General features: G+C 45.0%; 2 protein-coding genes across 2 annotated transcripts; both read right to left on the bottom strand.

The window, feature by feature from the left end:
- Nucleotides 1-890: 890 nt before the first annotated feature.
- On the bottom strand, nt 891-7,239 carry LOC117656353 (uncharacterized). The gene is made up of 3 exons (XM_087893694.1): nt 6,607-7,239; nt 5,813-6,016; nt 891-1,286 (listed from the first exon to the last, which is right to left on the bottom strand). Exons 1-3 carry the CDS (start codon nt 7,237-7,239, stop codon nt 1,176-1,178), a joined length of 948 nt encoding a protein of 315 aa, XP_087749820.1. The 3' UTR covers nt 891-1,175.
- A 5,475-nt stretch (nt 7,240-12,714) lies between these two features.
- On the bottom strand, nt 12,715-16,613 carry LOC117656348 (cathelicidin-related peptide Oh-Cath-like). The gene is made up of 4 exons (XM_034404504.3): nt 16,382-16,613; nt 15,576-15,683; nt 14,995-15,168; nt 12,715-12,978 (listed from the first exon to the last, which is right to left on the bottom strand). The coding sequence occupies exons 1-4, from the start codon at nt 16,556-16,558 to the stop codon at nt 12,865-12,867; spliced, it is 573 nt and encodes a 190-aa protein (XP_034260395.1). The 5' UTR covers nt 16,559-16,613; the 3' UTR covers nt 12,715-12,864.
- Between the last annotated feature and the right edge of the window lie 1,577 nt (nt 16,614-18,190).

Here is an 18,190-nt window from a genome sequence, read left to right as displayed (position 1 = left end):
AATTGATAAGATAGATGATAGATAGGCAGAGACAGACAGACAGAGAGAGGAACAGAGAGATGATAGTTGAGAGAGAGGGGGGGAGGACAGAGAGAGAGAGAGAGAGAGAAGGAAAGAGAGAGAGAAGATAGAAGAGAGATATTTACCCACCATCAAAGATTGTCGTGTGTGTGGCACCACACAGTTGCGCAAAGGAGGCTGATTGCACAAGGCCTCATTGTTGTGGGTCTGCCCCCTCCCCTTCCGTTGTCGTGTGACCCTTTGAAGGACGGCTGTGATGAGGCCAACTCCAGAGAGGAGAAGGACAGGCTGAGTCACCTGAATTTCGTGGGGAAAGTCCTCACCAAAGAGGGAACCCACAACTCAGCCGGTGTGGGGGGGGGTGGGAAGTGCAAAGGGGAGCCTTCGCTTATGTGTCTTACTTAACAATGGAAATTGTGGTCATAAGTCGAGACTGTAAATTACCTGTTTTCTCCTTCTTATTTCATCTACCTAGTGAGAGATGCTAAGGGCTGCCTGGTCTTGAAAACAGGGGGGAAATTCTCGAAAGAATCCATTTAATGAAAATAAATAAAAATTAAAGTTAAAGTTAAAATGAATAAAATAAAAAATAAATCAGAATGAGAGTCAGAATGAGAATCAAAATCAGAATTTAAGCAGAAGAGGAGAAAAGGAAAGGAGGAAGGCTAAGAAAAGTGAACTTCCAATTGAGATTAAACATAATGAAGGAAATAAAATGCAGATAAAGGAACAAAAGAAGAATATGTTGGGGGGGGGGAAAGCCCCAAATTTCACCCAGAGAAACCAGGAAGGAATTCCCACAAGTGTTGTAAAAGCCCATTTCCCTCCTGACAAGAATTGCATTTTGCAAGAAACGGCCTCGCTCTGTCTCATTTCAGCATTTATTGACTTGTTCTTAAAACAAAAACATTTCTGCAATTTCTCCACTTCACTATTTCCCTAAACGGGTCTCTTCTGCAGGCTGCAACCTTTCCCTTCCCACCTCGATTCAGACTTCAATTCTATTACAAATTTGAATGTACACAATCATTGGCAAAGCTCATGTCTGATTGACGTCCTCCACGGTCCCCAAATGCAGGTCTAAGAGGGAGGGGGGGAATGGAGGGAGATCACCGTCATGGGAGATCTGGGACGGGATCGTTCCGAATCTTCTCTTAGGAGGTGACGTGTCCGGTAACAATCTTCTTTTTCTTGAACAATTTCCTAAGGCCTTTCTTGAGCTTTTTGAAAACTCGGAGGAATCTCTTCACCCGTTTGGGCTGATCCTAGAGAGGAAGAGAAGGACGGTCTTTGATCAGGACTGGTTCCCCAACAGTCAGGACGAAAAGCAAGACACCTTCAGAATAGTCCTCGACTTACGACCCCAGCATTTCTGCTGCTGAGTGAGCCATTTTATTAAGTGAGATGACTTTTCTTGTCACAGTGGATACGTGAATCGCTGCAGTTGATGGATGAGTAACCTGGTTGTTAAGTGAATCCCAAGAACTTTGCTGGTCAGAAGGTTGCAAAAGGGGATCACGTGATACACCCCTCCCCGGGACACTGTGACCATCATAAATACGAATCAGTTGCCAAATATCTGAATTTGGATCATGGGGTTAGGGTTTGGGGCATGGGGATGCTGCAATGGTCGCAACTGTGAAAAACGGTCATGAGTCACATTTTTCAGTGCCACAGTTATAACTTTGAACAGTCAGTAAACAAACGGTTGTAAGTCGAGGACTTTCTGTACAGAATACAGAATTGCAGAATTGGAAGAGGCCTTGGAGGTCTTCTGATCAACAGGTGGGCCTCAACGGAACTATGTATTATATCTTTCAAAAATCCCAGAGCACCGGGAAATTACCTGAGGATTGGAAAAGGTTCCCATCTTCTAAAAAGGGAAAAAATACAGACCTGGGAAATACAAACCAATCAGCTTAACATCAGTACCTGGGAAGATACTGGAAAAAAATAATCAAAAAAACAGATCTGCCAACATGTAGAAACAAATGAAGTTATAATTAGTAGCTTGCATTAAAAACAGATCACGCCAAACCAATGTTATTTCATTCTATGACCTAGTGTCTAAATTAGTAGACCAGCAAAATGCTGTGGACATAGTATATTTAGACTTCAGTAAGGCATTTGACACAGTAGACCACAACCGATTTCTGGATAAGCTAGAAAAATGGAGGATAGACAGCATCACCGCCTGATGGATTTGTAGCTGGCTGACAAACCATACTCAATGAGTAGTCTTTAACGGTACTACATCTACATGGAGGGAAGTAAACAATGGGATACCACAAGGTTCCGTCTTAGGCCCAGGACTCTTCAATATCTTCATAAATGACTTAGATGAAGGAATAGAAGGGGAACTCGCCAAATTTGCAGCTCACACTAAAATGGCAGGAATAGCCAATACCCCAGAAGACAAACTTGGGGTCCAAAAAAATCTTGACAGACTTGAACAATGGGCCCCATCAAACAATATAAAATTTAATGTGGAGAAAAGCAAAGTTTTAATTTAGGCAGGAAAAACCAAAGGTACAAGTACAGGGAGAGACCTTGGAGTCCTAGTGGACAATCCCTTAAATATGAGCCAGGCAATGTGCGGCGGCAGCCAAAAAAGCTAATACCATCCTGTGTTGTCTAAAGAGAGGCATAGAATCAAAATCACGTGAAGTAATTTATAAGTCTTATAAGTCTTATTTATTATTATTATTATTTATTCAATTTATATACCGCCCTTCTCCTATTGGACTCAGGGCGGTGCACAGCCAAAGATAAAAAACATACCAATACAAAATTTAAAATCAATTAAAAGAATTATACAACTTTGGCCCACAATTTGATAGTACAGTGGTTTAGTGCACCCTGTTATTAAGACCAGCTGCCTGCAATTACTGCAGGTTCGAATCTCGCCAAGGCTCAAGGTTGACTCAGCCTTCCATCCTTTCTAAGGTAGGTGAAATGAGGACCCAGTTTGTGGGGGCAATAAGCTGACTTTGTATAAAAAACATACAAAAGTATGAAGGCTATTGCTTAACGCATTGTAAGCCGCCCTGAGTCTCCGGAGAAGGGCGGCATATAAATCAAATTAAAAAAAAAAAAATTAAAACAATCCAATTAAAACCCAATTTACACTTAAAAAGCTAAAAAGCTAAAAGAGCTAAAAAAAAGGGGGGGAGGGGGTTCACGCCAGCCCTGCTTGATGGAAAAGAAAAGTTTTCAGGGCACGGCGAAAGACCCAGAGATCCGATATCCTTCGTATCTCCAGGGGCAAATCGTTCCAGAGGGCGGGGGCTGCCACAGAGAAGCCCCTCCCCCTGGGGGTCGCCAGCCGACACTGCCTGGCTGACGGCACCCTGAGGAGTCCCTCTCTGTGGGCGCATACTGGTCGGTGGGAGGCTATCGGCGGCAGAAGGCGGTCCTGCAAATACCCAGGTCCGATGCCATGGAGCGCTTTAAAGGTGGTGACCAACACCTTGAACCTTATAAGTCTTTATAAGGCCTTAGTAAGGCCACACCTGGAATACTGCATCCAGTTTTGGTCACCACATAACAAAAAAGAGGTTGCGACTTTGGAAAAAGTGCAGAGAAGAGCATCTAAGATGATTAAAGGCCTGGAGACTAAAACATACAAAGAACGGTTGTAGGAGCTGGGTATAATGAAAAGAAGGACTGGGGGGACATAATAGTCATGTTCCAATATTTGTGCTACAGAGAAGAAGGGAGTCAGACTATTTCCCAAAGCACCAAAAGGCAAGACAAGGTAAGAAAGCATGATTGGAAACTAACCTAGGAGAGAAGCAACCTAGAATTAAGAAGAAATTTCCTAACAGTGAGACCAATCAACCCAAGGAATATCTTGCCTTCAGAAGCTGTGCGTGCTCCATCACTGGAGGCTTCCCAGAAGAGACTGGACAACGATTTGTCTGAAATAGTACTAGGTCTCCTGCTCCAAAGGGGGTTGGACTAGAAGACCTCCAAGGTCCCTTCCAACTCTATTATTCTATGTTGTAGTCCAACCCTTCTACTCAAGCAGAACACCCTATATAATTTCAGGCAAATGGTTGTCCAGTCTCTTCTTAAAAACCACCAGTCTTGGAGCACCCACAACTTCTGAAGGTAAGTTGTTCCACTGGTTAATTGTTCTCATTGTTGCAACAGAATAACGGAACAACAGTTGGAAGGGCCCTTGGAGGTCTTCTAGTCCCACTTCCTGCCCAAGTAGGAAATCCTACACCAGGGGTCTCCCAACCTTGGCAAGACTTTAAGACTTGTGGACTTCAACTCCCAGAATTGATTAATTTCCATCCAATGTTTCTTGTCTTGCCTTCTGGTGCTTTGGAGAACACGTTACTGATGTGATTTGAGAAACGCAGATGGAAAAACGGTGTTGTTGTTGTTGTTTTTTGAGTAGGGTAGGGGGCTTCAAGAAGGAAACTCTGCCCATTTCATGGGAGAAATAGGAGAAATGGCATGGGAGACGATGGATATGATTTAAGCTCAAACCTAGAACTTTCAGTTTCAGAAGCTGGAATGCAGGAAGCAGAAAATACATTTGCACAATCTTGCAGAACGATTAGTCTCTCCTTTCCCACCCCATCCTTAAGAAAAGCATCGAGTTATGAATCGAGTTATTTCCTCAAAGTGCTTCTCCCTCGCCTTCCGAGAAGACCTCCGTCTTTAAAGTCTAAGTTCTCAAAACGGGGAACCTTAAGAGGACTCTCCTCAGAGTCCCGAAGGAAACAGGAAGAGAAATTCTTATGGCTTTCCAGAAATGACTTAATTATGTTTAAGTCAACAGTGTTTATGTTTAATATCTCAACAGTGGGCAGGTTACCGGTTCAGGAGGAACCAAAGCTCAAATCCCACCTATAAGTGGAATTTCTTCGCTAAAACATGTGGCATAGAACTACCTCCTTCTAGGTTTGAAGGTTGTCACAGGAGGCCCCAGAGATCCCAGCATCTTCTAAACTTGTCCTGCTCCTCCTCTTATTATTTCTCCTTCTCCTCTTTCTCCTTCCTCCTTTCTGCAAATCCCCTTCCCTTCTAGCACTGATGACATTCCCTAGTTGGGTCATGAAACATCTGCAAGAAAACCACCCAACTTGGAGAATAATAAGGACCCCCCCCAAGATGTCTTCCTCCTCTTCTTCCTGCTCCTGCTTCTCTTCCCCCCTGCAAACTCTCCTCCCTTCTAGCACTGATTAAGTTTCCTACTTGGGTCATGAAACATCTGCAAGAAAACCACAACAGTCAGAGAGCACCAAGGACTTGACAGTTCAACTGAGCTACAAATTTCACAAATTACTTAATTTTGTTTCTAGCATGTCTCAACACTGGGCAGGTTGCTGGTTCCTTCCTCCTCCTCCTCCTCCTCCTCCTCCTCCTCCTCCTCCTCCTCCTCCTCCTCCTCCTCCTCCTCCTCCCCCCTTCAAGCCCTCCTCCTCCTTTCTAGCCCTGATGACATTCCCTAGTTGGGTCCTGAAATGTCTGCAAGAAACTCACCGAGCTCGGAGAACACTAAGGACCTGGCAGTTCAGCTCTGAACTACAAATTTTTATGGTTTCCCCAAATTATTTAATTATGTTGCATGTCTCAACATTGGACAGGTGGCTGGTTCAGGAGGAGCCAAAGCTTGGGAGATGTCATTGAAGTGGAACCTCCTCTCTAAAAGATGGGGCAAATGTAGGACCTCAGGTGAGATGGGCTCTCCTTTGCCTTGCCAATGGTTCAACCCTCCTTCTAGGGTTAGAGCTCGTGGCAGGAGGACCCATCCATCACACTGAGTTCTTCTTACCTTCTCCTCCTTCTCATCTTCCTTCTTCTTCTCTTCCTTCTTGTTCTTAGCCTGGTTCTCCTCCTCCTCCTCCTCCTCCTCCTCTTCCTTCTTCTCCACTTCTTCTCCTTTCTCCTCCTCCATTCTACCCACAACTACACAGGTGAGTACAATCACTGGGGGCCTCTCATCAAAGAAGTAGTAGCCAGTACATTGCCTGACCACCTGCAGAGGAGAAAAATGCATGAATAAAAGAGAGAGAGGGAGGGAGAGAGAGGTTCCCTGAGGATGGGCTTCAGCACAAGTCTGAAAGCTTGGAAGACTAAATCTCTGGACCTGGTGACCGACACAGATTGGATCATGCAGAAAAAAGATCACCGAGATTCAAGCTATCTCCCAGAATTGATTACATGGAGGCCACCATCTGATTTCCTAAGGAGGAATCTTGGATCAACCCCTGACATTGTTTCAACCATGTCCTCCAACATGGTTGGACAAGCTAACCTGCTTCAACCTCAGTCTCTCCATGTACCTTTTGGTGGAACAGGAAGCGACTCCTGAAGGGTTCAAGTTTTGGGTCCCTTCTCCAACCATGGTGGTGGACATCAGTAAGAGTTGACTTGGAGAACCTAGAGGAAGAATGTCCTCCAAGACAAAAGTGGAAGGGAAAGAGGCAATCTTTAAATATGCTCTTTCTTCACTCCAGTGGGGATCGACAGCCGGTTTCAGCTCTGCCAGGAAGGTCCTACAGGACTTTCTGTAGGACCGGTGGCCCTGTCTCCATCTACAATAGATCACTAGCATCAATAACTTACCCCGTCTTCTTTGAAGTCACATTCATCAAAGAAAACCACATCTTCCAACAGGCACATGGTCTCTTTGATGGTGAAGTTCAGCTCTTGATGGCTTTCAGAAATGGGATCCTGAAACAAGAAGATGGTTAGTTTGAAGGCCATGTACACCTTCTCCCATTTTACATTGGAACTCTTTCTGAATGACTCTTGACGTAGCCAACAAATGTAGCTAAAGAGAGCAGAGTCCATGCGGGTTCCAGAAGTTCTGGATTCCATGCCCATCATCCTGACTGACCATAGATGAAAACTCTTGAAGAGCTCCATGCTAGGAGAACTAGGATGGCTGGATTCCCCCTTTCTCACTAGCTCACCGGCAGTCTCAGAACTGCTGTCCATCAGGGATGGGTCTTCTCTACAAAAGGCTCTAAACAAGCCCACAGTGGACCTGAACTGAAGAGTACGTACCCAATCAGGCTCTGCAAGAACCTCCAGAAGCCGATATACACAGTCTTCCCCCGCTTTGCTATTGTAGATGGCCACTGCAAGGTTCACAGCCTTTTCGTAGGTCAAGGATTTATTATGTGGTAGTGAGGAGCAACCAAAGACTGCAAGAGCTCCAACTACCAGCCAGGTCTTCCAGAAGCTCCCTTCCATCTTTGGTTCTTCTGCTAAGGAGGTCCACAGCTGATGTGGTCCTCGGGAACAGGTCTCCTCCTTTTATGTCCTGATATGCAGGTCGTACGTTCTCTGGCTGACGGCCAAAATTTCCACCCTCCCCACTGAATTTTCTGAGGTCCTTCCTGCACGTTCTCCTTGGGAGGGGGACCAACACAAAAGGGGAAGTGTTTTGTTCAGGTGGGAAACTGCAATATAAAGGAACAGGTGCAGAGGAGACCCATGCAGAGTGATCGGTGTAGATTGTAATCACCTCCATTTTTTTCCCATTCACGAAGGCTAGGGATGGATGCCAAGGTGTAACTTCAGAGTAGGAGACCTTCAATAATATTGTGCAGGATCTTCTGTCTCTGGCATTTTCCAGGTTGCCTGTGACAACCGACAGCAATGGTGGTTGTGTTGCTGCTCTTCGTCCCTCGTTGTCATCTACACTCCAGAGGTGGATTTCATGTAATTTTACCACCGATTGAATTCTCGTCCTAAATTCTCCCTTGGGAGCTTTCTGAAATCCTGGCAATTTTTAGATTTGGGGCTCTGAAACGGGGTCCAGATTTTTTTTTTTAAAAAAAAGCTGATGGTCAAGTCTTCTCCAAGCCTAATTAAGTCAAGGCTTCTTTGGGGCCAAGCTTACTTCTGGGTTATCTTAGCAAGACATCCATGTAGGAGAAGGGATGGGGGTGAAGAGGGGCATCAGTCTAGAATCCCTACGTAGTCATAAGCAAACTAAGTCCAACTCTCCTTGAATGGCGCTGATTGTTAGCTATCTCTTAGCAAGGGCCAAGCGTTAGTGGACTCTGTTATTCTGAAATATTACAGGCTCTCCTGCTTGAGCTGGACTAGAAGACCTCTAAGGTCCCTTCCAACTGATCTTCTGTTATCACTGGCCCACAAAGCCCCAGATTCAGGGTGGGGGACCAGAATGGGGTTTTCTTTGACAAGTTTTATTAGTTTTCCCCCCCTCCCCCATGTTTTTTGAAACAGAGTATTGACCATACCATATCATATACAATTTATCATATCAAAATATATTTTACTTAAGTTACAGTTTCTGCCAAAGTGTTCTTTTTCCATGTTCGTTAATCAAATCTTAATTTTTCTATTCTTATTTCTATAAACGGTATCTTCTTTCACCCTCAGATTCTGGTTTTTTCCATTCTTAATCATATGCATTCTCCTTTAATTTTTTTTTAATTTTATTATTATTTTTAAATAATTCATTCTTCATCTTAATATATTTAAAGGTGTTTCTTCCATTTCATCTTTTTTTGTTTTACAGCAATCTTTCTCCTCTTCCTCTCTCCCCCTTCTTTTATCCTTCCTACCTTCTTCTTTCCTCCTCTCCTATTCCTTCTCTATTTCCCCTTCCTTTCTCCCTCTCCTCCTTTCCTCCCCCCATCTAACTTTCTCTCCTATTCTTATTCCCCTTTCCTTTCTTGCTCTCCTCTTCCTTTTCTTCTCGGGAACCAGAATGTTGAACCAGCAATTTAGGAGGCTGATTGTCCCCATGGCATAGGGTCAGTCTATAGGTGGGACTGCCTTTTTCCTGTGGTTTCTGCTCGCCCCACCAGTTCTAAGAGGTAGGGCAGGTTCTGGGTCCCTTTGGTCAAGCAATGACCAAAGACCCATTGTCTTCTCTGGGGCAGCACCTGAACTGCGAAACACCTCCACCCCCCACCCCAAAATCCAGATATTCCCAACCCTGTTTGTAGTGGAATGGAACGACTAAAAAACATTCCCAGGCCAGTCAGAGACAGTTTATTGCGCAAGGTTCAGAGCCAGATTTGTACCTGAAGCTTTGAAAAAAAAGGAAGAACTCTGATACAATGGTTTTTATACATTTCTAAGACAAAGGATTCAGTGAGATCATACATTTTCCATATATGGTTAATCATGAGATCATACATCCAATTTTCCTTCTATGGTTACATCCACTTGTTAATAAGTTCATCTAATTACTTAAAGCATTAATCTTAGTTTATAAAATTATCTTAGCCACACAACTTTTCTTAAGTGCTCAGAGTTGCTAATGGGAGAGTTACTACTGTCCTTGGGTAAATTCATTAGATTAAGTAACTCTTTGTAACATATAGGTCTTTGTGTCATTCACAGTCAGGTCACTCAGATGTTTTTCCATATAGCAGTCCTTTCTGTGACATCTAGGTATCAGAAGATATATTACCACTTAAAAGGGTTTAACTGTTTGTTAATGTAATTTCCAACAAGCACTTTCCTCTCTTATAATAATGTGAATAGAGAGGTTCTCTCAGAGTTCATGTATCTAAGCACGTCTTCCCTTTATAATAATGTGAATAGAGAGGGTCCCCCAGAGCCCATATATCTGACTCTGTATGATTCCTATTTTATTCACATTATTTCTTTTATCTACATTATTCTTTATTTGCTCTTTACCTCGTGTTAGACTCCCAACAGGTTCAGCCGCCCAGAGTCCTAGGGAGTTGGGCGGCATAGAAATATGATTAAATTAAATTAAATTAAATTAAATTCTGCATTTCTGACAAAGTCCTCCTCCCCCAAGCCCCAGGACCTGGGGCAGGCAGTGGGGTGAACGCTGCTGTTGGTGGGGTTTTGTGATCGAGACGGATTGTTTGCAATTGTGGATATTCATCTATGTGCACCACCCTCATTGCGCGATGGGTGGCCATGGAAACCATCAAACAACAGGTAAAGAAATTCATATCTTCCACTCAGTGACCCTTGGAAGGGAGTCGTGTTTTTCAAGTTACAAAAGGGAGGAAGTCTTAAGTAGCACAGGAGAGAAAAACACGTCTCTGACACTTTGGTGTAGGGGTGAAGGTGCTGGCCTAAAAACCAGGTGACGGTGAGTTCTAGTCCCACCTTAGACATGAAAGCCGGCTGGGTGACTGTGGGCCAATCACCAGGAGACGGTGAGTTCTAGTCCCACCTTAGACATAAAAGCCGGCTGGGTGACTGTGGGCCAATCACCAGGAGACAGTGAGTTCTAGTCCCACTCTAGACATGAAAGTTAGCTGAAAGCTCTTTGGGCTATCTCCCTCTCTCTCAAACTCCCTCACGAGGGTGTAGTTGTAGAGGAAATAGGAAGAGGAAGAAATATTAGCTATATTTGCTGCCTTGTATTATTTCTAAAAACAAGAAAGGCAGTTTAAAAAATGTATGCAAAAACTTTTACAAAGTCATCCGTTGAGTGCTATTGTATTATTGTGGCTGTTGTCCTTGGCAGCTACGGTATGCATTGTGATTATTGTTGGTTTTATACACTTTTAAGTTGGAAGCTTGCCCCGAGTTGCTATTGCAAAAGAGGTAGTTGCATTAAAGGATTAAAGCGAACAAACTTTCTTTCTTGAAAGAGCAACTTCTTGAAGGTGTTGGCTAAGATTCAACAACGGTTTAAGGGAACATAATTAGAAGACAGATCAATCAATTGGTTAGAGAAGATTTGGAAAACCAGAGGTGAGAAATTATGGACAGTACCTCACTATTCCTGGCCTGGTATTTGCATAAAGAACTGGGAAATTTTCAGGAGTTTCTGGATTCAAAGATTAAAAAATTTAATGATTAACATTTTGTCTTCCTCTTATTTAATTTAGCAAGCAGAATCACTGCTCAGCCTTGAAAATATTGCAAGAGTGGAGGACAAACTCTCCTTGCAAACTATTTTAAGGAGAAAGGAGAAAAAGAGAAGAAGAAAAGAGAGGAATAATTCAGGTAGTCCTCTACTTACGACCACAATTGAGCCCAAAATGCCTGCTGCTAAGTGAGACATTTCTTAAGTGAGTTTTGTCCCATTTTTCGACCTTTCTTGCCACAGTTCTTAAGTGAATCCCTACACTTATTAAATTAGAATTAAATTAAATTATTAAATTAGTATTAAATTAAATTAGCTCATTTTTTTCTTGCCATGTACATGTATACATCCAAACTAGACTGCGTTGTTTCTCTGGGTCATATATGTGGGTATATACATAATTTTCTGTTTATTTATTTGTTTGTTTATTTTAATTATTTATTTATTTAGTCACATTTATTTAGTGTATATTAAAGGTGGTGACCCTTTGAGAGCTGTATGAAATGAATTTTCCTTTTATATTCCTTTTAATATATGCCAATTAGCATACATTCAAAATGACAATAAAGTTATTCTAAGCCTAGTAACACGGTTGTTAAGTGAATCTGGCTTCCCCATTGACTTTGTTCTGAAACTCTGTTGTAACCACAGCTACCATGTGCTTTACTGCTCAACTGTTTAACTGTAACAGGAAACAGGAAACTCTACTTAGAACAAAAGAGCATAGAGTATATACCATAGAGCCCAACTTGTAAACACTGCCATCTACTGACTGAATACAACTGTAGTGGTTGCATTGCATTCCAACAATGAATTCCAGCAATTTGCATGTGGGAAGGGCGCAAAATGGGATCACGTGAGAATCTGCAGCCGACATAAATGCGAGTCGGTTGTCAAATGTCTGAATATCAACCACAGGGATGATGCGATGGTCGTGCGTGTGAAAAACACTCGTAAGTTCCTTTTTTCTGGGATGTTGTAACTTCAAACAGTCGCTAAATGAATTGTTGTAACTCGAGGAGCATCTGTATTGCAATCTACATAAAAATATCATAAAGGGGAAAGAATTGGGAATAAAGGAACAGAAACTGTTGAAATAGAAGGAAAACAAGAGAAATAGGGAACAAATTAGAGGAAGGATGTAAAAACTGCTTTCGCCATGAACAAAAAAAAGAAAAATATTTTTACAAAGGAGAGATTGTCCTGCTCTGTTCAGCATTTATTTCCATTTTTTAAAAGCTGCCTTAGAAGTATTTCTGCCAATTTCCCCATTTCCTTCGACCCCTTTCTCTAATTTGTCTCTTCTGCCTGCCGGTCCTCGGCTTACGACTTCAACTGAGCCCCAGACTTCTCCTCCTATATCAAACAGCCGTTAAGTGAGTTTTACCCACAGCCTTTCTTGCCTCCATTAAGCAAATTGCCCTACGATTGTTAAGTTAGTCACACGATTGTTAAGTGAATCTGGCTTCCCCATGATTACGTGACCCTGGGGCAATGGAACATTGTCATAAATATGAGTCAGCTGCCATGCGCCTGAATTTTGATCATGTGACTGTGGGGATGCTGCGACGGTCGTAAGTGCGAAAAACAGTCATAAGTCTTTTTTTTTTTCAATGGCATTGTAACTTTGAGCAGTCCCTAAACAGACCATTGTAAGTCAAGCTGTAGCTGTATGAGCCAATTGCTACATGGGGCCGTGGAAATGTGAAAAAAGGGTCGTGAATCACTTCCCCCCCCCAGTGCCGATGTAACTTGGAACGGTCACTAAACAAACGGTCGTAACTGGAGGGGTACCTCCTGGGTTTGGATTCTCCAAGATCGCCTCGGAGTTATGGCTTTCTGCATCGATCAATTGTGCTTCGAAAATTCAGGGGAAACGTACAACCAAACCAGAGGAAATTGTAATTTAATCATTTAGCCAGTCCGAATTAGGTTAGTTTTTCAACGTAGGTTTAAGAAGGAAAAACGGAGAATCTGCATCTTTTCCCGTGGAGATTCTTCTGGGATCGGAGATTGGAGCCACTCTGGATCCTCATCGTTTACCAGCGGAAATGGGAACCGATGGCCATTTGGGTTTTCTTTATAAATGTCTTGATGCCGTTCTTGATCTTCTTGAAAAATTTCTTGAATCTCTTGACCCGCCTGGGCTGACCCTAGAGGGGAAGAGAAGGACCGCACATGTGGTCAGGGCTGGGTCCCCAATGGGTAGCCCCCGGGGGGGGCATCCAGCCCCTTCCTCTTTCTTCTTCCCTGCTCAGCTTCTGTCCTGCTCGATATTTTCCCTTATCCCCAATTCTGTTTCCTCTGCTATATTTTATCTAGATTTTAGGATCAAATTTCCTGTCCTTTCTCCTTTTTCTTTTCTACTCATTTTGACCTGAATGGGTCGTGAACAGAATTATAGGTAGTCTAGAACTCCCCGTCTCCTGGTGGTTGGGCCAAAGACACCCAGTCGGTTTCCATGCCTAAAGCAGGACTAGAACTCACCATCTCCTGGTGATTGGCCCAAAGTTGCCCAACTGGCTTTGGCAGGGCTAGAACTCAAGCTGAAAGGTGAAACTTTTGAGCTAAACTCACATCGATCCAGAAGTGGGATTCACGTACTGTAACAACTGGTTCGCCCAGCACTGGAAATGGGAATGCGTGTGGTGTCACAAAACACGGCAATTCACTCGTGCGTGCTGTCCTTACATGCATGCGGTGTTAAAAACACAGCGATATAGGACAGGATTGTGCCCAGGCAGGTGGGGGCCCTCCCGCAGGTCGCCAAGGCTTAAAACCACCTCTGCACCCATCGTCTCCTGTGCCCCAAAAGTGGGCAGAATCTCCTTCCTGAAAGCCCCCTTCCTTTCTCAGCAACTCCATTTTTAACCTGCGTTTTTCAAATCACGACTGCAATGGATGTGCCTTTGATTTGAGAGAGGTGGAGCTCTTGCCTCACCATCAGGAGGTTGTGAGTTCGATCCTAGGTCGAGGCAGATGTTTGGGCAGGAGATTGGACTCGATGACCTGCAAGATCCCTTCCAACTCTTGTTAATCTGTTAAATGCAGATTAAAAATGGCGTTGCAGGGAAGGGCAGGGGGCTTCAGGAAGGAGGTTCTGCTCACTTCTGGGAGCTCAACCCTTAACCTTTCAACTTCAGAAACTGGAAGAGGGAAAAAATGCCTTTGTATGGTTTTGCAAAGCCAAATCTGCCTTTCTCCTCCCACCCCATACCTGCAGAGACCGGGATTGAGTGATTATTTCTGTCCTCCATGAGCTTGTCCCTCCCCTCTGAAGAAGACCTCGCTCTCCAAGGTCTAAAGTCTCAAAACTTAGAGAAGCACATCAACCCCCAGGAAGAGAAATTCCTACAGCTCCCCGGAAATTATTTATGTCTCCAGAGGGTCTCAACAGTGGACAAGCTTCAGGTGGAACCAAAGCTTGGGAGATGTTTCCTCTCTAAAACTTGCGGCAAATGTAGGCTCCCAGCTGAGATGGGGTCTTCTCCCCCTTGTAAATGGTTCAACCCTCCTTCTAGGTTTAGAGCTTATCAGAACCATCAAACCATCTTCTTACCTCCTCCTCTTCCTTCTTCCCTTCCCTCCTGCTTGCAAGCAGGAAGTACCATCCATCAGACCACCTTCTTACCTTCTCCTCTTCCTCCTTCTCCTCCTCCCTTCAAACCCTCCCTCCCTTCTAGCACTGGTAGTGTTCCCTAGTTGGGCCATGAAACATCTGGAAGAAAGCCACTAAGCTCAGAGAGCTCCAAGGACCCCGCAGTTCTCCTCCTTTCCTTCCTCCTCTTCTTCTTCTTCCTCCTCCTCCCCCCCTTCAAACCCTCCTCCTTTCTAGCCCTGATAACGTTCCCTAGTTGGGTCCTGAAATGTCACCGAGTTTGGAGAACACTAAGGACCTGTCAGTTCAGCTCTGAGCTACAAATTTCTACGGTTTCCACAAATTACTTAATTATGTTTCCAGCATGTCTCAACATTGGGCAGGTGGCTGGTTCAGGAGGAGCCAAACCTTGGGAGATGTCATTGAGGTGGAACCTCCTCTCTAAAAGATGGGGCAAATGTAGGACCTCGGGTGAGACGGGGTCTCCTTTGCCTTGCCAATGGTTCAACCCTCCTTCTAGGGTTAGAGCTCATGGGAGGAGGACCCATCCATCACACTGAGTTCTTCTTACCTTCCCCTCCTCCTCCTTCTTCTCCTCCTGTTTGTCCTCCACTTCCTTCCCTTCTTCCTCCTTCTCCTCCTCTTCTCTCTTCTTCTCCTCCAGTCCAGCCACAGGTGCACAGATGACTACAATCACTGGGGGTCTCTCCTCAAAGAAATAGTAGCTTCTGCATTGTCTGACCTCCTGCAAAGAGAAAAGAATACATGGAAAGAATCAAGCTATCACCCAGAATTTCACAGATGCCACCACCTGCTTTGCTATGGAGAAATCTTGGGTCAGCCCCTGAGGTTGCTTCAACAGTGTCCTTCATTAGACAAGCTCTGCCTCAATCTCCATGTGTACTTTAGAAGGGTTCGTTGAAGGGTTCAAGTGTTGGGGTCCCTTCTCTATCGATGGCATTGGGCCTAAGTGTTGAGTTGGAAAACAGAGAAGACACTCAAGACAAAGGTAGAAGAGAAAGAGGCAGCCTCAGATATGCTTTATCTTCAACTCAGTGGGGATGGAATCCAGTTTCATCTCTGCCCAGAAGATCCTATGGATGTCCCATGGCCTCGAAACATTGCCAGTCCAGGTTAGCATCCATCACTCACCCCATCTTCTTGGAAGTCACATTCCTCCAAAGAATGTTCGCTTTTCACTGGACACACTGTCTCCTTCATGGTGAACTTCAGCACTTGAGTGCTTTCAGAATTGGGATCCTGAAACAAGACACAGTCAAGGAGATGATTAGTCTGGAGGCCACTTGACCTTCCTCCCACATTACCTTGGAACTACGTGGAATGACTCTTGACGGAGCCACCAGAATGTGGTGGCTCCATCTGCTCTACAGAGCAGAGTCCATACATGTTCTGGATTCCATGCCCATCATCCTGATTGACTGTAGATGAAGGCTCTTCAAGATCTCCATGATAGGAGAACAAGATGGATGGATTCCTCCTTTTTTCACTAGCTCACTGGCGGTCTCAGAACTGCTGCACCTCAGGGATGGGTCTTCTCTACAAAAGGCTCTAAACAAGCCCACAATGGACCTGAACTGAGGAGTACATACCCAACCAGGCTCACCAAGAGCCTCCAGAAGTTGGTATACACAGACTTCTCCTGCTTTGCTACAGTAGATGGTCACAGCAAGGCCCACAGCCTTGTCACAGGTCAGTAGTTTGTGTGGAAGTGAGGAGACCCCACAGATTTAAAGAGCCCCCCACCCCTTCACCCATGTCTTCCAGAAACAGCCTTCCATTCTCGGTTCTTCTACCTTGGAGGTCCACAGCTGATGGGTGGGTCTCTCTTTTTCAGTTACCTTTCTGGACTCCTTCCCACTACGGATGGGTCTACTCTTCAACGGCTCTAAACAGGACAGGATCAAGTCCATTGTGGACCTGAAACAGAGAGTACGTACCCACTCAGGCTGAGGAACAGCCTCCAAGAGACGGTAGAGAAAGTTTTCTGCTGCTTTGCTATTGTAGATGGCCACTCCAAGCTCCACGGCCTTGTCATAAGGCAGCGGTTTGTGTGGAAGTGAGAAGGTCCCACCGATTGTAAGAGCTCCAACCACCAGCAAGGTCTTCCAGTCCATCCTTGCTTCTTCTGCTAAGGAGGTCCACAGCCGATGTGGTCCTCAGGATCAAGCTGTCTCCTTTTATGCCCTGATACGCAAGTTGTCCACTCGCTGGTGGATGGCCAGGGGTTTTCCACGCCGAATTTTCTGAGGTCCTTCCTGCACAATTTGACATTTTGGAGAGTAGGGCTGAGACAAAGCAGGGCCAATCAAAAACTGTTTTGTTCAGGTGGGAAACTGGAGGACAAAGAAACAGGTGCTGCACCTGGCAGACTCATGGAAAGTGGTTGGTGTACATTACGGTCACCTCCATTTCTTTCCATTCACAAGGGCTGGGGATGGGTGCCAAGGTGTAACCTCAGAGTAGGAGACCTTAAAACAGGATCTTCCGTCTTTGCGTTAGGGTTGTGAACTGTCGAGTAGCAGTCCAGAGAAAAAACATGTCCCGCAAACTGTGATATAAATGAGGCACTTTGGTGGAGGGGTGAAAGTGCAGGCCGAAAACTGTGAGTTCTAGTCCCACCTTAGGCATGAAAGCCTGCCCAGTTACTATTTATATTTATTTATTTATTAAATTTATATACCGCCCTACTCCCGAAGGACTCAGGGCGGTGAACAGGCAAAAGATAAAATACACATAGTACAAATGTTAAAAAACCAATTAAAAATACATTAAATACTTTGGCCCAAAACAAATTTAAAACACCCCAATTTATAAAACAAATTTAAAAGCAATTAAAAGGGAGGTTAGGCCAGACCAGCCTGCTGGAATAAGAATGTTTTGAGGGCATAGTGGAAAGTGCGCAAATCCAGGATCCTCCGTATCTCCGGGGGGAGCTCATTCCAGATGGCAGGTGCCCCCACAGAGAAGGCTCTCCCCCTGGGGGCCGCCAGTCAACATTGTTTGACTGATGGCACCCTGAGGAGCCCCTCTCTATGGGAGCGAACTGGTCGGTGAGAGGTTACTGGTGGCAGAAGGCGGTCTCGTAGGTACCCCGGTCCTAAGCCATGAAGCGCTCTAAAGGTGGTAACCAAAACCTTGAAGCGCACCCGGAAGACCACCGGGAGCCAGTGCAGCTCGCGCAGGAGGGGAGTCACATGGGAGCACCACGTCGCTCCCATCACCACCCGTGCAGCTGCATTCTGGACCAGCTGGAGCCTCCGGTGCTCCTCAAGGGGAGTCCCATGTAGAGAGCATTGCAGTAGTCCAGGCGGGAAGTGACGAGGGCATGAGTGACCGTACGTAACAAGTCCCAATCCAGAAAGGGACGCAACTGGCGGATCAGGCGAACCTGATAAAAAGTCCTCCCAGCCACAGCCGTCAAATCCTCTTCTAAAGACAGCCGTGAGTCCAGGAGAACATCCAAGTTGCGAGCCCTCTCCATGGGGGCCAACGACTCGCCCCCAATAGTGATGGCACCAACTGACTATATCGGGACGTCGGAAACCACAGCCACTCGATCTTGGATGGGTTGAGCCTGAGTCTGCTTCTCCCCATCCAGATCCGTACAGCCTCCAGGCACCGGGACATCACTTCAAGGGCATCATTGGGGTGATCCGGGGTGGAGATGTACAGCTGAGTATCATCAGCGTACTGATGGTATTTCACCCCGAAACCACGGATGATCTCACCCAGCGGCTTCACATAAA

This window comes from Pantherophis guttatus, chromosome 4, assembly GCF_059756535.1.
Source record: "Pantherophis guttatus breed Tessera chromosome 4, ASM5975653v1, whole genome shotgun sequence".
Classification (NCBI taxonomy): Eukaryota; Metazoa; Chordata; class Lepidosauria; order Squamata; family Colubridae; genus Pantherophis; species Pantherophis guttatus.
The sequence above is the reverse complement of the archived record's forward strand: the minus strand, read 5'-3'. Positions and strand labels throughout refer to the sequence as shown.